General features: G+C 42.5%; 1 protein-coding gene across 1 annotated transcript in view; it reads left to right on the forward strand.

Annotated features, from left to right (window-relative positions):
* The window catches only part of SORCS3 (sortilin related VPS10 domain containing receptor 3), a 277,450-nt gene extending 263,090 nt beyond the window's left edge, over positions 1-14,360 (forward strand). Inside the window, exons 24-28 of the mRNA XM_008643870.2 lie at positions 956-1,087; positions 2,967-3,066; positions 5,094-5,199; positions 9,355-9,515; positions 10,104-14,360. Of these exons, the coding sequence (XP_008642092.2) occupies positions 956-1,087; positions 2,967-3,066; positions 5,094-5,199; positions 9,355-9,515; positions 10,104-10,168 (564 nt within the window). The 3' untranslated portion in view covers positions 10,169-14,360. The remainder of the gene's footprint in view (positions 1-955; positions 1,088-2,966; positions 3,067-5,093; positions 5,200-9,354; positions 9,516-10,103) is intronic.
* Positions 14,361-22,705: the final 8,345 nt, after the last annotated feature.

Below are 22,705 nucleotides of genomic sequence, written 5' to 3' on the forward strand. Positions count from 1 at the left end.
TCAAAATTCACAGTTTATAAGAGTTTCCTTTATTGTTTTTCTATCCTGAGAAAATACTAAGTTTATTGCTTTAAACTGTTGTTCCCTTTTACTGTATTCAGAATCAAGCTTGCAGGACAAAAATAATTAGCTTGTAACTGTGAATGGTTACAGAGAACAGTAGAAATCTTGTAGAAGTGCTCTCCTGTATATCCCACCAGGACTGGGCTGCCCCATTGGTACATTTCAGCTCTGGAGTGAGATGAAGGAGTTTGAGGTGGGGTGGGACCAGAGAGCTAATGGAGTTAACCTCATGTAGCAGAGCATTTCTCAAGGAGGGGAGGCTTCCTGCCCTACTGAGGGTGCACTGCTTGGATTTGGGGAGAGAGGGCAGCAGCCTCGGTGGGCGGGTCTTGTTGAAGGCAGCTGTGAGAGCCGGGTACTCCTGGTTCAGCAAACTGAGCAGCTCCTAGCACAGCCCTCCCAATCATCCCCGGGAGCAAAGTCTCCCTCTGGGGACATTCCTGTTCATGTGTGGCAAATGTGGATCCCCACAACCTGATAACAGAAGGTGATTGCAGGCACTTTTCTTCATATTGTCCCTGCTAGTTGCACATTTACCAGTGGTTGCTCCGAGACATACTCTCTGGATCTGACTTTGGGTCAGTTATTCTTTTGTAGCAAGGAGGACTATATGGAACATTCAGATCTGGAGACAAGTTAGGTTTGGACTTTGGGTTGAGATCTTTGGACCCAGGGGTGTTGTCAAGCCTACATTCACTTCTGGAAAGTAGAGTGCATCTTTAGCAGAAGCTTCATTTGTGGCCCACCAAATAGGCAGAACAGCTCATTAGGACCACAACACCTACAGTGGAACTGGAAAATAACAATTTGATGGGAGCACCGTTTCTGGTAGTGAATGGAAACATAAGCAACAAAATAGCAGCTAGAGACCTCATTTTTACTTTCCTTCTAGGTGACTGGTATCCCTGATGAACAGATCCTGGTAGCTGTGTTCCCTGGGCTGCCTACATCTGCTGAACTCTTCATACTGCCCCACAAAAACACAACAGAGAGGAGGAAAAGCAGTGAGGCTGATCTGGAGCAAGTAAGGAAAGAAGGATTCATGGAACATTTATTCCTATCATATTGTTTGCAGATGGGCCCCTGAAGCTGTGCAGCATTGGAAGTACTTACAATAAGTGTGGTGGAAATGGATGCATCTGGGACTGTGGCACTATAGTTTATGGCATTAAAGAAAATTATTTTTGGAGGAAAACTGGGATTTTCTAATACCTCACTGAGATATGTCACAGTCTACCACTAGCAGAGATTCTTCCTAAATCAGTGGTGTGTCCTTTCTACAGTAGTTATGGTGAAAGGAACCTTGAATATGTACTCCCTCTACTCCCTGAGGGAATGCTAATAGAGGGAGGCCAAAGCAGCAAGATAATATACTGAGGTTTACTAAAAATAAATCAGGCTCTTCAGCTCATAGATCACCAAAACAAGACTACTTTTTTTTTTTTCTGCAGCAGTGAATGGCCTGTGCAAACTATATTTGGAAGTTACAATATCCATCCATTTAGATAAATAGGTAATTACAGTGATGAATGGCAACAGTGATACGAAGGCAAGGAAAGAGCTCAGAACAACAGCACTAGGCTGCTGAAGCTTTCATGTTAGAATTACCAAGTGATTAAATCAGGTCTATAAAGGCAAAGGAGTGAAGTACTGCTGGAAAGGCTGCTTGGCTCTAGCTAATGTTCTTGTATGCAGCATTTTTACAGTGTGCAAACTATGTGTGATCCCATCGCCAAGTAACTCTTGAAAGTTTGGATCAAACATTAAATAATTCAGAGGACTGGTGAATTCAGTGGAAGTTCTTGTCACCCACTGAGTCAAGTCAGTCCCTGCAGAGTAGTTCTTTTGCCCTAGGAAGTTATCAAAGCTGGTCTGTTAAATTTACGGTGGTCAGTGTGCAGGAGAGATGCATTGGGGTGGGAAGGTTTGAAAGGCTTTTTGGAGGGATGTTCTTGGGGTAATTTCTGTCCTGTTCAGTAGGACCTACCAGTATTTAAAACTTCTTCTGAACAAGCTGTTGTGTCAATATTTTGTATGTCAGTGTTATGCTGACATCTCAATTAGATTTCTGACTAATTGACCGTGAGGCCTGACGCTCTAGTGCTCTAATTTCTGTTGACAGTCTACTCAGTTGTAATTTGGCACCTGTTGATGCCTTCTGCTTGAGAAGCTCTGCCTGGAGAGGAGGTCATTAGAACTACTCATTAGCAGTGCCCTGTCCATCAGAACTGCTCTATGGAGATCAGGCATTAACAAACTGAGGGTGACGTGCCAAGTGTGTGCTCTGGGGCAACCAAATAACACATCAGAGCTGGGTGCTGATGTCCCAGCTCAGCAATTCCAGTATATCCAGTCCAAGGCCCCTCTTCTAAGTGAAGGAGAAATATGGAAAATTTTCCATTGACCTTGGATTGCCTCATCCCCAGTAGCCTATTTAAATAGAAGCTACATGACAGGATCAGTGGGGATAAAGAAATGCAGGTCTGGAGTGCCTAATTTAGTTCCATTATCCACCAGTGAAAGGCCAATATGTCAGTGATTTCCAAATGTGTTTGATCAGACTCAAAGGATATTGTGGAAGGTGAAAAGGTCCTTAGTTGTTTTCCCTCCTCCTGTAGCCCCCCCAAAAAAGAAAAAAAAAATTGCTAACCTTCTTGGTTTGCTTCCCAGGAGAGATAGGATAGCATACAATGAGAGTCTCAAAAGTCCTGTAAGGGAGACTTACATGCAGTGACATCCAGTTCCACGGAAAGCACATGTGCATTTCTCTCCACTTCCTCAGGCCCTGCAGAAGGCAGTAAGAGATGTCAGCCACTATTCATGGGCTTTGTGTATTCCCAAATGTTCTCCAGACCTTGCTGTCTTCTCTACTGTAACTGTTGTATCTCTTCTTATTTCATCAGGTGGTAGAAATCCTTTTTAATGCTCTCAACCAGAACCTGGTCCAGTTTGAGCTGAAGCCTGGTGTTGAAGTGGTTGTGTATGTTACTCAGCTAACATTAGGTGAGTGTTGAGTCAAAGGCATAGCTGTGGTTCTCCTGAGGCTTCAGACAACCCCAGGATAATCAGTCTACATCACAGCACTCACAGTTTGGTATGTGGCACTGGCATGTGTGCCAACTGAGACATTTTTGTAGAAGCAGGGAGAGTTAAAACCAATCCATCAGGGGCATCTTCATGCTCCAGTTTGTACAAGTATAAAAAGTACCTTGTAAGAGTTCCCTGTGGCTTAATTAACAAGTGCATTGGTGTTTTTCAAGTGTTTTAGAAAACCAGGTGAATGGTGTTAAATCCTTATTGAACACCTGTGGAATTCAGTGGGATATTACTAAGTTTCATGGATGTTGGATCAAATCCTTACAGCAAAGGCCTTGTTATTGTTATGACTAGCTAAGAAGCTTTAAAGGGGCAAAGTACTAATGAAAAGAAGATCTAGGCCTCTTACAGGGAAATATGTGCCTGAATATTGACTTCTACAAATTAGAACTTATTTAAATTCCAACATTACCTATCTCCATTTTTGCACAAAGTAACAAAGAGTCACTTTAAGCTTTGCTACTCCCTTTACTTTAAACCAGCCTAGTGTGAAGCTCTCAGCTATTGATGAGACAGTGATGGTTACAAAGGAGGTGATGGATTTATTTTTGCCCTTGCTTTTTATGACTGCCCTTGCAATTGTCTGAAATGTGGGATCTTGTGCAAGTGCCCTTGCTGATAGCCTCTCTGAAAGATTGGGATTCACATCCCACAATTATACACTTCAGCTTCTTCTCAGAGAGCCAAGAGCTGGGCTAAATCGAGGCTCGTGACCTTTCCTACAGGTAACACCTTTTTACCTTCACTCTCTAACTGCTCTTTTGGAGTGTGAGTCAGATGCTGACACGAGTAGCCTGAAACCAAATAATTTGCAAAACTGGGAATGCAATACAATGTCTGAGGTCTGCAGGTGGCTGGAATTCTCCAGAATATGGCTTGGTTCTAGCAAGGAACTGCATTTAACTTACATTTAGCAGCTATTCTTGCATCCTCTCTAGTGCAGAGGGTTTCATGACCATTGCCATAGTGTTTTGACTTGGATGAAGTGACAGTCTTTCCCACTAAAGAGTCAGAAGTATTTGCAGTAGAATACTGGAGGGATCAGACTGTAAGGTGTGGAAATTTGACAGTGAAATCAGAACTGACTCTATTTGCATGACTTTGTCCCTGTCTTGTGGGTGACAGAAAAAGAATAGAGAATAGTAAAACACCCAAACCAAATATTTAAGCAGAACAAGAAACATTCAGCTGCTACTTATAATCATTTGTGCATCATTAGAGACTTCTCATCAGACACTTGATCTCAGCACAGTGCTCAGGCCATTAAGATGGTGTGCTCTGATGAGCTCTTGGAATAGCTGCATAAACAAGGTATAGGAATATACTGTATTTAGCCCAACCAAAATGTCAAGGATCAAAATCTCCAAAATATTATAATGTATTGTGTGCTTGGATCCAGGATCATTGGTTTGGGCTTCTCCACATTATGAAAACGGATTAAATTTAAAAGTCTCTAAGGTCCTATAGAAGGATGGACCTTGAGGCTTGTCACAACAGTAGATCCCTGTCACATGTGAGATAGATGAATATCCTTGGAAGATGGGAGTTCATTGATGCTCTAAGGTATCTTCTCCAAAGGGGAATAGATATGTATTAAGCCATGCTTCATAAAATTCGTTTCCTCTCCAGTACCTGGAAAAACCTGAAAAGTAATAGCCCTGAGTGTTAACACAGGAGTGATCAGGCATTCAGCTAAGCGTGGCTTGCTGTGCCTTTTCACTCGGGGATGTTACACAGCTCTGTCTTGGAAAAGGGCCTTGACTTTTGAAGGACAAGAGAACCAATTTGTTTCCTACCGATTGCTCTTGCCAAAACCAGCATGCACCAGTGATAAAGCAGAGGTGACAAAGACAGAGCTGAGCTCAACTCTTGGGTAGTTAATGTGTTTCCTTGTAATATCCCACAAATGTAATGCTTTGCCTTTCCTCCTGCAGCACCCCTTGTGGATTCCAGCTCGGGTCACAGCAGTTCAGCAATGCTGATGTTGTTGTCTGTGGTGTTTGTGGGCTTGGCTGTTTTTTTAATCTACAAATTCAAGAGGTAAGCTGAAAAACTTTGGGATGGGAGGAGGAGACTCTGGGTGGTTTACAGGAAACCTAGGCAGAGTTGTGCCTGAATTGCAAATGTAGAGTGAATTATGCTGGCCTAAGGCTTAGATGAATGTAGTTCCCTATTTCTCATATTAGAGAGAAAACCATCTACTGCCATTTCACCACAAAGTTGGTGCTCCAAATGTTCCCCAAGAGCTCAGAAATCATCTTCTGCTTCAGCAGATGTGTTTCAACCACAGACCAGAAATGGGAGCCCTTTGTGCTCACTGAATACTGAGAAACACAAAGCAAGCTTAGTCAAAAACCACAGGATGGATGACTTCACACAGTCTATACCCACCTGGCCAGCTGCCTTAGTGCAGCAGCATCTCATTTGTATCTTGCAAAGTGAATAGGTTAGTCTTGCAGAGGAACGGGTGTGATTATGTTAAAGGTGGGAGACTCAAAGCCAGAAAAATTTGTGTAAAGCATCAAAATGCCTTTGGGAATCTCTGCTGAGATTTACCGTGACAGATGTTAACATAAACCTTTTGCTTCCAGACATCAGGCAGGGCCAGGGCTGGCCCATGGCACTTGGCTGCTGCAAGCTGTGAAGCAAAATATGTGATAAGAATGGCCTATTTACTGAAGGTCTGCTTTATGGGGATGTATTTTAGGCAGATGGAGCTCCTTAGGAGGAACTTTGCATTCAGTACAGTTCTCACAGTATAAAGTGGTCTGCACGCTTAAATCCTGACCAGTGGCAAAATATTGTATTAGAAACATAAGCTGAGTCTGACTTAAAAAAAAATTAATAAGTAAAACTTTCTGGACATAGTAGTTCCTCTAAATGAAAAACTAGAGCTTTTCCTGTCCAGATCTAGCTATATGTTTCTTTCTCCAGCTTTTCTGCACCCTAGAATAAGGCTAGTATTCTCTAAGGATGTTAGTGGGATACAAACAATATTCAAAATTAAATGATATGATAAGTCAGGCATCTATTCTAGTCTCCAGGTTTAAAGTTTCCCTCCTTGCTAACAACTTGCATTAACCATTGTCATAATCTGTGAGTGGCACTCCTTCTAGTGCTTGATCCTGTGCACACTGATATGTTATCAAGGTCCCACTGACTTCAGTGGCCCAGGACAATTTCCAGGGAATGCGTTTGTGTGACTCTGCTCTGGCACAGATTTCAAGGCCTTCAGCACGACCTCCTTATTGCAGCCTGAAATCCCCTCTCTGCTTCTGGGAGGTGGAATACAACTTCCCAGGGGAATGGGATTTGGTTAAGGCATCGATTCAGTAGTGTGCTGGGGAGGCAGCTGGTGATTACTCTCACACCCAGATGTAGGATGAGGAAGGCAAAGAAGTCTTTCTGGGAGATGTGACAAGATGTGGGTACAACTCTGTGTAAGACATGCTTTCCCTTGTGTCTTGGTGAGATGGTTTCCTAGGTTTGGCCTGATGTCTCTGGTCCTGTGGTCAGCAGTTACTGGGAAGAAGGGTCTGTATATTCCAGCTGCCAGAGACCAGTGAGGAGCTTGTTAATCCACTTTGCTTTGGCAGTCTCCGGGTCACGTTCTGCTACTACAGCTCATAAAACTGACTCTTGTACTACTTAAGCACCCTGAGCTTTGAGTATAGCAGCCATCAGCTGTCTACTGTGCTCCAGGGCTGTGGAGACCCTGCCTTGTTAAAATCTGTCTGAAAGTTGAGTGTATTACAAATTGGAGGTGAGGAGGAAGGTGGTTAAAGCATCAGTTCTGCTTAGCCCAAGATCTTATTAACTGGCTGTCCTCTCTTATCTTTCTGTCCCAAAGGAGAAAAACCCAGATCAAATTGACAAAGTTTAGGATAAGTCATACACACAGAGTGTTCTCAGCTTGATTTTTCAGAACAGAAAGCAACTTTTCAGTTCTGTCTAAAACCCCTGGCTCAGTGGAGCAGAAGTGAGATCATGCAACGATTCTTAATGGAAAAAGGGGGGCAAACCCAAAAGCTTTCCTGTAGCTCTCAGTGATGCAGAGGTCCATTAGCCATGTGTACTTTTCTGATAAATGCTGGTCCCAGCCTGAATACAGAACTTCTGCTTACAGGGAAAGGTTATGGGAGAGCATAGGCTGACATGATTTTTTAATTCTACAAATTCAAAAATCTGGTGCTTTGCTGGTTTGCACACAAACTCCTTGTTAAGAGTCCATCAGTTTATAGACTCAGCAGGCTTGTTAAACACTGCTGCCAGAGAGATGCTTATTGAGGAGGTCCCAGTGGAAAAGGAAGGAAGAGGGGGAAAAGTATGGAAATAATCTGTAAAAAAGTTGTTTATTTTCTGGAAGATTGAGCATATATCAGTCAATGCTGTGTGTGTGAGGGCTGAGCAGTGGTGGGGCTATGGAGCAGTTGATGTGTGTGTCCTGGGACAGCCAGAAGTGTGTGCTTGTTTGTGCTCAGAGTGATGTGGTTGTGGCCACCTGTGTCTGTGCTGGGAGGCACAGCAGGATTAGGTATTTGGGTATGGATTCACATATGTACAGCCATCTCAGCTTCTTTTTTCCCTAACTCTCTGAAGTACCTTGGCTCTGTGCCTCTCAATTCTAAAGAGCTTTTCTCACCTTTCCACTCAAAGTTCAGAGACGATCACTGCTCTGCTGTTGCATTGTTTGGAAGCAAAATTAAGTCTTCTAGTATCTCCAGACATATTCTCATGTCTGTATACATCTCCAGACAAGTTCTGGGCTCTATGGGAATCCTATGGGAATGCATTAGTTCTCTCTCATTCCCTGTGTAGCTCCTATATCTTCTGGTGACATTTAAGGCATATTTAAACATTAGAAGGTAGGAGAAAGGGAGATCATGAGATTTGTCAGCTGCTGCTGACCATCCCAAATATGTCCTGGCTTGCTGCTGGTTAAGAACAGAATGCCAAATCAAGCCAATAGCACAAGTTGGTTGAGGCCAGAACTTCAGTGGCATAAAATCAGCATAGATCTATTGAATTCATGACTGCTGAGGCAATTTCCACTGCTTTCGGTTTCTGACATATCCAACAGCACATAGATCAGCATAAAGATACAAAGATACAGCATTTTATATTACTTCTTTTGAACACATCTTCTCTCTCTCTCTCTTTCTCTCTCTCTCTCTCTCTCTCTCATGTGCTTTAAGGAACTGAAAATATTCTCCAAATTTTCCTGATTGAATTAGTGTGAACTGCATGGCACAAAGACTTCCTAAGAGCATTAGGAAAAAGTCAAATTCCAACAGGCAATGCAGTCCTGGCAACCCCAGTGATGCTTAGCTCATTCCTTTTCAGTTCTCTCATTTTAAACTTGCATTCCTCCAGGGATTACTGCCTAACTGTCTAGGCCTGTATAACTATCTGTCTACCTAACTGATTATCAAGGATATCATTCTAGCAGGCCAAGGTAACTTTGCTTGGGAGAAGGAGGAAGAAATAATCCCTTCACTTCCTTGGCTTCCTGGACAGCAAGGGAAAATAAGTCCCTGCAAACTTGCATGATCCATAGCATGACAAACTGGTTTTTGCAATGAAATGGTAACAAATAGACTTTGGATGGGTGTTATAAGGTCCAAATCCTTTCTGTACTCTGAGGCAGGAACAATTCTTTATAACTCTTTCAGATGTGGCAATTTCTTCTGAGTCAGTGTGGGCCTGTCAGCAGCAACAAGCCCAGCAATATTTTTGCTCTGTTGATACTAGTGCCAAATTGATTTTTACTTTGAGTTTCCAATGCACCACTGATCATGTAATAAATACTGGGAGAGTTGACAATTGCAGCTGATTGTACTTAGTTGATTGCTGCTCTCTGAGCTGAGTGCAGTGTCCACTGTGTGCACGATTTCTCATTTAAAAGGGCAGAACACTGAAGTTTTCAGCTGGGGGAGCCTTTGTGCACAGGATATGAAGACAATGGTCTGAGATTTGAAATACCTTTAGGCTGTTACTGGAATTAGTGGATGCTGAGGGCACTTTCAGAGATGAACATCTCTGTGGTACTTTCACCATTCTGAGAGCTCATACTTCTCATCACTGCTGGTGCTGCATTTCTGGGATTGTTCACACTTATTTTGTCTCACTAATAAATGATGTGCTGAGAATCCCTGTGTTACAAAACATAACCTCTCATTTTCCTTTCCTGTGCAGGAAAATCCCTTGGATTAACATCTATGCCCAAGTTCAGCATGACAAGGAGCAGGAAATGATTGGCTCTGTCAGCCAAAGTGAAAATGCCCCCAAAATCACTCTGAGTGAGTTCACAGACCCCGAGGAGCTGATGGACAAAGAGCTGGACACACGAGTGATGGGTGAGAGACAGCCCTCAGCTGAGTTTTGTTTCACAGCCTGGCTGAGGATGTTGGTCTTTTGGGTATTAGGAGAAGCAGTGACTGTGACCCCGGGTACAAGCAGAGCCCTGAGGCACTCAGATAGGGAATAAATCTCTCTCAGCAGCATGGCAATGGAGTTTCTCTTACAGCTTTGCAGCTTTTCCCAGGGTAGGCACCTGGAGGAGCAGTAGGTGTGCAGAAGTTAGTAATAGCTGTGGCTCACACCTATTCCTGCTCATGACCCTGCCTCTCCTGTGGAGGAGTGCCAAATTCCCTGCTCCCTCAGAAGAATCAGCTGATCCAAGCTTACGCTGTTGGTGTGCTATGATTACAAGCAAATATGTCCCTAACAGCTTAATGAGTTTACTTCTGGTCAGCTGAGCTGTAGTAATTGAGTTTTCTGCATGCTCCCTGCTTATTGCAAATACATAAAAGGATGTGTTACTTTTAAGCGTCTTTTCTGTCTTTACACTTACACTACCACATCCTAAGGAGGAGTGAGAAGCAATATGGACCACACTGTTGAAGCCGCTGGACTGATTCTCTTCTCCATTTTCTCCTCCACAGGAAGCATCTCAACAATTGCCAACAGTGAAAGCACAAAGGAAATCCCCAACTGCACTAGTGTTTAATACTGAGAATCCACTTGGTCTACAGCATTTCTGACTTTTTATTTGTAATTATTATTGTTATAATTATTATTATTATTATTATGAAAAAAGAAAGAGTTATATGTCATTATTATCATTTGGGAGGGGATGGGGTGGGCTTTTTGTGTTTACCAGGGCTGCATTCATAAATAGCAGGGGTACTTCATATTTAGGAAATGAACATCAGATTAGAAATAAAAAGCAATGAATGAGTCAAGTGTGCAATGAATTTGAATGCCAGCCTCCTGTTAAATGCAGGAATTAAGTATTCAAATCCAACAGATAGATATTGCACCTTAGGCAACATATTGTAAGTAACTTGTCCCTTTTCAGGCCTTTTCAAAATAAATCATGAATCAGCTGCTTCATCTTGCCAGAGGGTTCAGACTGGGTTGTTGGACCAGGCTCTGCAACATGCCAACATCCCTCGCTTTCCAGTGACATGCATGTCTCAGCTTTTTGCAGGATCTTGCCTCTTTTAATTGCTTTTAATTTCAGTCACCCTCTGGCACTGTTGACTGCTGAGAAAGGAAAAAAAAATAAAATCAGAGCAAACACACACGTCAGTGTTCCTTGGACTACAGATTGGCTGGAGGGGACAGCACCACAAGCAGTGGAGGAGCAAGCCTGAGTTTATGAATGCAGCCCGAACCCTGTGCATGTGAATAGCGAGGATGCCGAAGGCCTACTGTAGATAATTACAATGTACATAGCTTTTTATTTCTTGGGAAATAATTTAATGTTTAGTAAAAGAAGAGATGTTTAAAAGAAAACCTGAACCACACACACACATGCACGCCCGCGTGCACACACACACACACACACACGCACACGCCAGCCAAACAGGGACCCTGGTGAGCACTTGAATCACACTTTGGTTCCAAGCGTGTTCCAGTTGTCTGTCATATTTCAATCTGACACTGCTGTCTATAAACAGAATAGTTTATTTCTTTATGTATAACTGAAAGCCTTTTTTTTCATATATGTATATATATATAGTGTCATTTCTTGTGGTGGAGCAGAAAAAGATATTAGCAGGCCAGACTATGAGCCTGTCATGAATATTTTAATTACGTTTATCATCTATTCATCTCTGTCACTGTTGCCCACTTCTGAGAATGATCTTGGTGGCATCTATTAGTGAAAATGAGGAAAAGAATCCTGAAATTATCACCACCTCAGTGTGGGCAAGTATCAGTGGCCTTGCTATACCCAGTACAACCTCAGCTCAGCAGTGGGGCAGGTTGCAGTGGCTTTATTCCCTGGGGGAAGGCATGCTTTTAGCAGTTAAGCTGATGAAGTGAAGTGCTATTTAGGATGTGTAAGAGTAGTAAATTTTGGCTGAACATGATGTATGCGATTAGGGACTGCTCTTTGGAGGGGCAGTGGAGGGTCAGACCTGCATAAATGAGCTATGGAAGGTCTTTCTTGTGAGTGCTGTGGAATGCCAGCTTCCAATTCAGAATGGAGATTTCTGCATGCTGGGTTGGTGTTTTCTGGTTAGAACAGGGAGGTTAATGAGGAAAATGCATTGAAAAAACTCTTTAGAAATTTTCTTTGACACTGAATTGAGGATATCCCTATGAAGTGCTGGAGTTTTGGGGCAAGAGGTTGATTTAGTGGTGAGTTACTTTTATTCGTTTTTCTTGAGTTGATGATGTCAAAAATGAACCTTATTCTGCAGAGTATTGACTTGTAGGACCCAGCAGGAGGGGAAGGAAGATTGGAGGCATGTCTAGGAAGATGTCCTAGTGCTTGTCTGGTAACAGGAGGCAGAAATGACAGCAGATGACAACGTTTGTTATAATTTCTTAGGATCTGGATACAGGACCTCAATCACCTTTAATATACCTGGGCTGGAATGAGGAGATGGCTGGTATTTAGGTGTTACTTGCTATCTCTCTGCATTGCAACAGGCCTGTGGGCTACAAACCAGCCTCAGCAACATGTGTTCACTCTGTTAATGGGTTGGAATGTCTTTCAAAGGTTAAAATCCTGATAGCTCTGCAGGTGGAGAGAAAAGTGGTTAAACATAGTTTTGCAGAACTCAGGAGGTATTTCAAGATTAAAATTGTAAACTCAAAAAATAGGGAAAAACTGTTTCCTGATAAGTACTAAAACTAAATATTCTCAGTTCTTCTCTATTTCAGTGAGGTTTGTGGGCCTTTTCTGTTGATTTAAAAATACTTCTCTTCTGTTTTCCCCCTCACTTTCCTGCTCTGGTTTCTAATGCAAGGTGAAGAGAGATGGCTGTATTATTCTATTTAACCTTGGTTTCCATCCGTCATGAGTACATAAACGGTTGCATTACTGTCTCTGTTCTACTGAAACACCAAAGTAGTTTACAGTAATGGCCCAGTCTGGTGATAAGACTCTTAGCACAAGGCCATAGCTCCCCATTTAGGTATAGATGGGAGGGGTGTACATACACAATGGTCCCATGGGCTAAAATGTGGGCTGATCTCAGTCTTTGCTGATCATTAGGATTTGAGGTACTGCTTTGGTGAGCTGCTGCAGAGCACTGAATCTAAAATACTCATTATTTTCTGTATTAACTTTTTTCTTTATAAACCATGAGGCAAAGTGAAAATGTTCATTGTTGTTTGGAATTTTATAGGTTTCTCATCGGCTTGATCTCACATTATTTTTCCTAGCAAGGCAGAGGTTTACAGTTTTCACAATTTCTTTTCTTAATTTCTTTTCACATTTTTTTTACATTTTATTCCTGTACACTTTTAAAAATTGCTGTTATATGTCTCAAATGGCAGGACGTAAGAAGGAAAAATTGGGAGTAAGCTGTAGAAAAAAATGGAAAAAATTGCACTTCTCAAAAAGAAATTTAATCTCAGTGAAGGTTGAGAAATTTCTGAATGAAACTTTTGGAGAAACATCTGTCTAGAATGTCGTTTTCCATCCAAAATGATCCTAAAGTTTCCTGCAAAGCAAACGAGAAAAATCTATGGGGCCAAAACCGTATGTCAGAGAAACCTGACTGAGTCTTATGTTTGCTCAAACTTCCTCTTCCATGGGACTTGGTGGGTGTCACTCCCTCTCAATGTAGTTTGTCACATGCTGTCAGGACCAGCGTGTGTGCTCCAGGCATGTCCCCAGGGTGTGCAGGGACCATATTTGCCAGGTCATACCTGCTTCTTTAGGGCACAGCCATGGCTGATGGCGGCTGAAAAAAGCTTGTGTTCATGACTGAAATCATATCCTTTAGGATACTAGGAGGGTAATTACTGCATTCCTCTCTATCCATGGGACCTCTGTAAGGTTTGGATTGGGCAGCCCAGCCCTGTTTACCAATTTTTTGAATGTCCTGAGCTGCAGTGTTAGCACAGACTGGAGTATTGGCCACTTTTATTTGTCTGTGTCTTGCTGGGAAATAACAACTTGGGGTTGTCATTAGGGTTTTTTCCCCTGCAAGTTTTACCCCTGAGGAAAATGTAGTGGAAACCCTTGAAGCTGTAGATCATTATTGTAATTATGTAAGAAGAGGAAAGAGAGAGAGACAGAGAGCAAGAGACTGAGCCAGTGCCCTGTATCGCTGCCAGCCTTTCCCCCATGATGGATTAGCTGTAATTTAGGAATAATGCATGAGGTCTGGAGACTAGATGCAGCTTCTGGCTTTGTGTGGCTGACAATCTGATATAAACCATGAACAGACCCTCTGTGTAGTTTAACCAGTACTCGAGAACCCTAGTGCTAAACCTGGAAGGATCAGAGGTGAGACCGGAGTGACGGGGGACTACAGCGTGCTTCAGACACAGTTGCCATCAGTAAGAGCATGTTCAGGAAGTGTGCACTTTCTTCTGGGCTAAACTTTGGTTTCGTGGATGTACAAAGATGTCCTGATGTCCTGTTCTCCTCCCTTTCCCTTCAATCAGCTCCCACACACATTCCAGGTCTAACAAACTGAATCGGAATCCTCACATTCTTTCTGATGATGTTGGACAGTGCATTAAACCCAAACCACCACTGTGGTTTCAAAGGATTAAATGAGACAGACAATTGCAATACCTGTATTGAACACAGTAATACAACTGCATGAGTCATATATATACATATATATATATACTGTTCTTGGTTTTATTGTTCCATTTGAATATTTCTACTGTAAAAAAAGGCAGTGGTTTTGAAATTGTTGAAAATAAATGTATTTTTGTACATCAGAGTTACCCCTGGATGCTTTTTCAATCCTTGTTCTTTTTAGATTTCCTTTTGGCAAAGTCTTCTTTCTCTTCTGAATTTCCCGTGCCATATCTGTTCCTCCAACTCTGTTGTTCAGGGTCATGAATGCACATGGGGTGTCAACAGAGAAATATTGTAAGGCTAGAATTTTAAGATAAAAGAGTAAACATCTACCTCTCCTTCCTTCTTAGTGCTGCTCTCCAAAAATAATTATCTTCATACTTTTCGTTCTACAGGCTGATTCTCTTTGGAGCCTCAGAGGTGGATGAATAGGAGGAGAGAACTGTTTGCTTTTGCAAACACAACCCCATGAATCCCATGCTCTCACCTATCTGATTTTAGCCTGTGAAGTGCCAATGTGAGAAAAAAAAAAAAAAGAAAAAGTTTCTTCACTCCTTGGCACAAGAGACCGTTTAAAAACAGAAGAGAGCATGGAAGAATGTCTCTGGACATCTATTAGCCATCTCCACCCATGCACATGCATGCATACCCCACCCTTCCCCCTTTCCTTTAGCTCTGAGGTCCATAAACTGCGGTTGTTTCTGTTTTTCCTTTAAGTCAGAAAGCTGAAAAAGGCAGGCAGTGAAGGACTCGTTTGGCCATCCCCAAGTGTGATATATTGAGATGCCTCCAGCATCACAGAAGACCTCTCAGCTTTTGAAGTATTTTGTGTCTGCCCCTCTTTACAGCAGTGATAGTGTAACACTTGTGTTCCTGGGATCCTGAACTACAAGTTATGGACAGACAAGCACGAATGATGAAAGTGCCATGGCTTAACAAGCTACCACTGAGACCCCATGCTCCACTGTTCAGAAATCCAGCTAAGTGCAGCTGTGAAGTCAAGTGCAGACACTTAAACTTCATAGCCTACATGAGCAGTAGCTCAATCTTTGCCTGAATCCAGCTGTTTTTCTGTCATGGATGGACCTCTTATTCCCTTTATTAAAGGCAGTGCAAACGTTGTTTGCTACATTATGAAATTCTCTTGGTTGTGCGAAATACCCCTCTGTCAGGGAATGTGGTGCTGCTCAGGAAAATGGATCATAACTGCTCCTGGAGTCAGCTCAACCCTGTCTTGTTCCACTCATGGCACCACACGCTTCACCAGGCTGAGGCCGTGCTTAGCTGACTTTGCCTTCTGCCCTGGTCTTCCTTTTCCCTTGGCCCTCTCCCCAGTGAAATACTCTGATTATTAAGGACTATCAAAGCACCATTGCATTACTGACATATTAGTGTAATACATCACTTGAGTGCTGGTGTGCTGTTGTATATCATGGTGCTACATCAGGGAAATGGCAGGTGACAGGAACCCCAGGCCCAGAGACAGATCACTTTTCTAAGCTTTATGTGCTGCTTTTTTTTCCCTAAGACAGAAAATAAAGGCAAGGAAAGCAGTATTGAACTGCTGCCATGAAGCTTTCAAAACCTTTAAATATATTTATCTATACATTTTTCCCTTGACCCTGAAACATTAATTAAACAAATCTGCTGATGTTTCTATATGAGGCCATAGAGATGAGTTTATTTTGGGTCATGGAGGAAAGAATAATTGCTCACTGTGAATTGTTTCATATGTGTCTGTGTGTGAGCAGAAAAGAAGGACTTGTCCTTGCAAAACAAAAAACAATTTGTTCCTGAATTTCAAAAAAAATTATTATTAGTAGGTCAATTGACTATATTTTAAATGTAGTTGTGCAGGTAGAGCTAGGACAGAAGGTGATTGCGCTGATGGTGTTGGGATTTTACCCTTGATAAATACAAAAAGATTTGTTTTACCATTGCTTTATGCTGGTTCTACCTGTTCAGGCCCCCTGATATCAGTGAATTTAGTCTTGATTTACACCAGTCTGAGCTCTCACATTAAGAGGAGTTTCATGCGTACTTCAAGGATGGAATAAATCCTTTTTAATGCCTCATTGTGAATGTCAAGCAGTTTTCAGATCAAAATTTAGGGGAGATTGTAATACTACTACTAATAAAAAATCACATACAGGGACATAGTTGGAAGGAAGGAGAAGCGTGTTTATTAAATTAAACAGAAATATTATGATGATATATGTTTTTTAAAATCTTGTGTTGGCTACATGAATTTGGAAGGCAAAAAGGGGAAAAAAACTGTAATCCAGATGTGAAGAGTGAGAAAAAAGAGAGGTGGACTAGGCTGGCTGGGATCCCGTGGCTGACCAAAAGGCACTGTGTGAGGCACATGATTGTTTAATGATTTAATGGTTTTAGCACAGGAAGCTTCTCAAGTCTCAGGCTGCATCAACTGAATCAAAAGGAGATGTTGCACATTCAGGCCATATGAGATGGAGTCAGCTCTGCTTCCACATCCTGATGCTCAGCATTGAAATTCAAGTTTTAAGCAAGTGATTCCCTACTGAAGTCCCAGTGTTGAGCACTGAGGGTCCTGGTAGAGCAGTGGTGGGTGAGTGAGGGTTCAGGCAGGATTTGTTGGCTGATTCCAAAGCTCAACCTAGGGTTGTGTGTAATTGTATTCAATGGGTTGTGTGGTTGCTGTGAAAAAGAAGTGGCTCCTGATGCAGGTTGTATTGAGAATGAACCTGAAGAGGTCAGTGGGGAAAGGGAAAGAAGATGGGATGACAAAACACTGTGCAATATTTATCAGTTCATGGGGCTCAATCCTCTTTCATGGATATTAATTTGTCTGTATGCTGGGTGAAGCAGTGTGTTAAAATCCTTGTCTGGGATGGGAGACAAGGATGAGCCTTACCGGGAGCTATATGAATGGGCCATCAAGAACTGACTGAGGCAAGTGTCTGGGCTGGGACAAGGGGTGCAGCTACCTATACTTGTCTTTTTGAAATAAGCATTCCCTGAAGAGACCCTCAGAGAAACCAGGGAGAGTAGAGAAGTTTTAATGAGAACAAGGGGTGGTGAAAATCAATGTGAGATAATCTGACAACCAAGATAAGGCAAAGTCAACCTGGGCAGCATCTGCTGCTGCCAGATCTGGAAACATTTGGGTGCACTTACTATGCCCCAACATGTACACACCCCTCATTTCAGAGTGGTTCTGGGTCTCATGAGAGTCCATGAGGATGGAGAAAGACTGAGAGCCAAAGCATGCCACACAGAAAGGTTTTTCTTATCTCAGGAGCCCTCCACAGCATGCATGTGCTGAAGTGTCTAAAGCTTATTGCAGGCAAGTTTGAGAGTCTAAATCCGTTTGTGGCTCTGGACATTATTGCCTAATAATATCACCTACACTTGGAATAATCTGAGTTATTGTTAGGAATACCTGTGAGACTATGGTTTTAATCTTTTTTTTTTAACCTTGAAATGTTCCTGTCGGTTCCAGTCTACGGGCTGTTAGAGATCTGAACTGAACCATAAGACCCTGAGGGACTTCCCTCTTCATTTTTTTTGTGTAAAACTTCCCTTCCTTTTGTAGGTTATGCAGCAAAGTCTCAGCATAAGCTTCAACCCCACTTTCACCCACTGCACTTTGGGACTATGAATAATTTACAATATGGGTAATATTTACTGTGTGAACAATTTTTGCATTTCTAAAAGGAGAAGTCACAGAAAGGGCAAGCACATGCACTCCTGTGGCTTTGGCGCAGGAGAGCCTGGAGGTGCTGTAGACATCAGTGGGCACTTTTCCTCTGGATCTGTCATTAATGCCTACAGACCTTGGGGCACAGCCTCACTCTGCACAAACACTCACGAGAGTGCCACAGCCCCTATAATTTACCATTAGAGGAGGGGAATTTAAGAACAGCTGCAAATTGCTTATTAATTCAAAATACTTTCATCAGCCTTGGAACATTAACTGATCCTGAGTAGTGGGAGGGAATTGGTCTAATTTATTTATTTATCTGATCCATTAATGAATTTTTGACAAAGCTATTTTGAGAACAAGATGTGAAGACAATGCAAAGTCTAAGCAAATTAGGATAGACTATGCCAGGCTGAGAACCAAATTCCTGCACATCACTCTGGTGGAAGTTTCTGGGCTTAGGAATTCCCAAGTCAGTCCAGGGCTTCTCCATGGGGATGGAGAGCGAGAGGGAACTGAAGAAAAGGTTTAGTTCCGTACTTAAGTGGCTGTTTGGTCTTAAACCACTAACCCAGGGTGATGCATTAGTTTCTGTTTTGGGCTGAGTGTCTGCATGCAGTTAAGCTCCATCGTGTCCGAATCTGAAATTCTGTTTGTAGCTGCTGCACAACAACAATCTACAAACTGGACTGGACCTTCCCTCCAGACCATCTGGCTCACATTAGGAACTCTGACTGTAAGAGAGCCTATAATGGACACCTGGACTGGAAGGTGTGAAAGAGTCTAAGTAGGTGTAAAAGGCTTCAAAGGGAGCCTGAGGGTTCACTCTGAGCCCAGAAGGGTGCTAGGGTTTTGGTTTGTTGATTTTGTTTGATGGTAAAACCCTGCCTCTAGTTTTTAAATCATAATTAATAGCTCATCAGGAACATTGGCTTCAGAAGTTATTATTATGTTTCAACAGATGTTTAACCAGTCAGATTATTTAATTAGCTTTATGCTCTTTAACCTCATAAATCTGTGAAAGCTGCGACAAGGAAAAGGAAAATGAATTCATGAAAATAAATCAATACCCTAGACCTTAATACAGCCTAAATAGTTTTGATCCAAGCACCACTGAAAAGTTTGGGGAGCAAACTGAATGCTTGTCTCTGGGCTATAAATCACATGTGAGCACAGTTTTAGAAGAAAATGCCTTGGATTGTCAGCACAGCATTCTTGGGAAGTGGGGAGAGCCTTTGTGTGTAGGGAACGGGTTTGGCATTGGAGAGACCTGCATGTGGTCCCAACATCTGACAAGGACTTAAAATGTGTCTTTCAGAAACTCTCGTTTTTTCCTGTTCTCCTTAAACAGTGGAAATGTTGTCTCAAGCAGAGACCAACCCCAAGGATATTTCTTGAAATTCCCCCAGAGAAGAGGGTCATCATTTAATATGCTATTTAGAAGTAAACTTTCTCTGCTTCCCATTGACCAGGATGCCTTAGGAGATTGGCTTCCTGATTTCCTTACCTCTGTTACTTCCTTAGCTTGGGTAATAGCAGCTAACCTAATAACTCCTTCTGTTATACTAAAAGCCTTTTTATGTTTGTTTGAAGTGGATGGATGAATAGATGGAACCTGCCAACATATCTGCAGAGCACCAAGGCCACCCCAGCCAGTGAAGATGGAGTGCTAAGTGACCATTTGGTTGCTTCACTCACCATAGTTCACCTGTAGTACTCGGTGCTACTGCAGACAATGAGGTTCGTGCTCAGTGGGTGTGAATCTGGCCTTGAAAATAATCCTCCCCTCTTCCATTTCCAGCCACGGCCAAGATCCTGGACCAGCAAGCAGGCTGGTGCCTCCACATTTACTGTACTCATACATTGTGTGATTACAGGAGACACAAGTCAGTGAATCAAAGCATACAATGACCCACTTCATCTTCAACATGCTTGGATTTTATTCCCATGTGTGGTATTTTAAAATGTGTTTCCCTCATCTTCATTTCAGAAAAATACTTTGTTGACACACTTTTGCCCCTCCAGAGACCAACTTCAAACAAGAGATCATTTTATAGAGGAAAAGCTCCATTCAGTAAGGCTTTTTTGTACCCTTGTTGGCTCCAGGAAACCATTTTTTCCCTTAATTTTTCCTTCCAGCAATTTCATATAACGTGTCTCACAATATGCCTGTCTTCCATAAATCAGAGGGGATGGAAACCTGCGCATGGCAGGAATGGATTTGCTCCAGAAACTTCTGAAGGTCGGTTTTGACTTTGCTCTGAGCTCTGTGCAGTAGGATTTAGGTCAAGCATGGACAATATAGTCATTCCCCTGAAGCCTCCAATTAAATGGTTTTTTGCTGCATGAACCTGGTAACACTCTTACACAGCGTGCACCAGTCATTGCTCTGGACTGCATTTTCCTGACTGCAGTGGGTCTGCCTTTCCTGTTGTTATTGTCATGGTAGGAACTAACACCACCAATTGCATTTGTCTATTTTTTATAGTCAGATTCTTTCCTATGGCTGTGTTATGGTTTGGTTTTCTGGTTAACTGCTTCCTTTCACCTCCTGTGCCACCACCTACTTCTCTGCCTTTCTTACTTGCTTATAGCCCTGCTCAGAAACTTCCACCTGTGCAGCCAGTTTAGTGGGGAGGTGGAATTCACCCTTGCTAATTCAAAGGTATGGAAAAGGAGAAATCTGGGTGTTGAGGATGGCCATCTTTCGCATCTTTACTTTACCGTAATGAAATTTAAGTTCAAAATGGTTCAGGCAACACGGCCTCCCTCCTTCTGAGGGTTAAAAACCGTAATCTGCTCTGTCTGCCTACAGGTCAGGGACACCCTTCTGCTGAAAGCATCTTACTCAGGCCAGGCTTGGATGCCACCTGTGAAGAAATGGGCAGGACTCTCAGTTAGTGCTCAATTTGTCTTGTTTTCCTCTTCCCATTCTGTAGGAAAACAAATGATGTTTACATTTGTGGTCTTTGTTGCCTCTCTTTAGAAACTATGCTACCTTTATACATTGCTGGTCTCATCACTTTTTAGCCATGACAGAACTAAGAATGAAACTGCAAGGGAAGAAAATGCTTGTAACAGTTACATTTTTTGTTTGATGAAAAATACCTCCCAGGTAAAGTGAGACATTTTTCTCTGATAAATCCCACAATTTGTGCAGAGCACGAAGAGGTAGGACTGAGGTTTTCATGGTAACCCATCTTTAGTACTGTTATTACTGCCAGTACCCAAACAATCTTCTGTTTCCTAGCAGTTAAAAATAAACCATAAAAATACCTTTCAGTGCAATCAGGAGGGCTCTTCTTTTAGAACTCCAATGCCTTTAAAAACATAGGGGTTTTTTTCTTCCCCTTTCATTTCTTTAATTTTTTTTTTAATTAAGAATACAACAGGGATTAAAATGAAAAAGGATCTGGAATCATTTTGACTGAGAGGAAAGAAATATTTGTACATTATTCATCATACTCTCAGTTATTCATCAAAAGTTTCATTCTTCAACTAAAGTCTTTTCCTTATCTTAAAGCCACTGACATGAATATATATCACCAAGTTAAAAAGATTGAATTACACTTCTCCTGCTGCTGCTGAGATTCATGGAAGCTCAAAGCCCAGCCTAGTCCCTAGGTGTACCGAGCCACTGCATTTTATGATTTTCGGAGAGCAACGCTAACAGGGTTTGTCTCTTCATTGTGATACGGAGATGATTGAAAATGTGCTGCTGTATCGCTTGATAAAAGACTGTTGCCAAAAAGGAGAGCAGCTTTGTCATCTGAGAACATTACCCATGGGGTTTAAGAGACCTACTTGACAGCAAAAGCTCTAGCAGATTTTTTTTTTAAAGCAATATGTTCTCCATTGCCATTGTCAACAGCTTGAACAAGAGATAAGAAGGAGCCGAGATGTGATCCATAAAATCTTCCCCAAGTATTGTTTTGCTGCATAAGTACCAGGGGAACAAGTGACATTTTCTTGCTCTGGTTCTTGGTGCTTGTTCAGAGAGAGAGTCACTCTTGGTCTGTGCTGCTCTTGGTTCATACACCAGCTCACACTCCCCGATGTCTGTTCTGCAGGTGCTCAGCTTCGAAACGAGCAGGGTGGAGCACAGTGCTGCAGGCTGAGTGCGGGGGGAGTGGCTGCCCACCCTGACTCACTGCTTTTTGGAGTTGCAGGGGAGACCTTAGCTGCCACAGTAACACTTGGAGTGCAAAGAAAGGCGTTTTAAAGTGAATTTGGTGTGTTTAATGTGCACAGGCAAGACATGTCCTTTGCAGGATGTCTTGAGGCAAAGATGTAAGGAGGCTCTACTCCCCAGGCATCTGTGTGATGGAAAACAGAGCCATTTTTAGGTCCTGCACAGGGGTGTGGGGTCAGCAATGAGAGCAGAGCACTCCTGTGGCAAGCAGACTGAGTTGGCAGCATGCAGGATATGGAACAGGCATGCTCTGAGTAGTCTCAGCTGTCACCCACCGCTTTCCTTACCACTGCAAGGGAGGAAGGGCTGTCCTTGGTGATCCTGCACCAGGGCACAAACTTGGTGGTATCAACTTCAAACTCACTGAGATGGGACAGTGAGAAGTCCTGGTTTTCCTAGTGGGTCTTGATGACATGGGTCTTGGCTCATTTACATTTGACACACAGGGGCTTAATTTTTTCTTCATCTTCTTGAAATGCAGTAAAAGAGCCAGTTCACACCAAGGGGCCTCAAATTTATGACAGACAGGACAAAAGTGCTGAGGCCCTCTCTCATACCGGTGTCGCAGGTGCTGATGTGGGTGCAAGGGCAGCTGTTGATGTCCCAGGACCAA

The sequence above is a fragment of the Corvus brachyrhynchos genome, unplaced genomic scaffold (assembly GCF_000691975.1).
Source record: "Corvus brachyrhynchos isolate BGI_N302 unplaced genomic scaffold, ASM69197v1 scaffold61, whole genome shotgun sequence".
In the NCBI taxonomy this organism is placed as follows: domain Eukaryota; kingdom Metazoa; phylum Chordata; class Aves; order Passeriformes; family Corvidae; genus Corvus; species Corvus brachyrhynchos.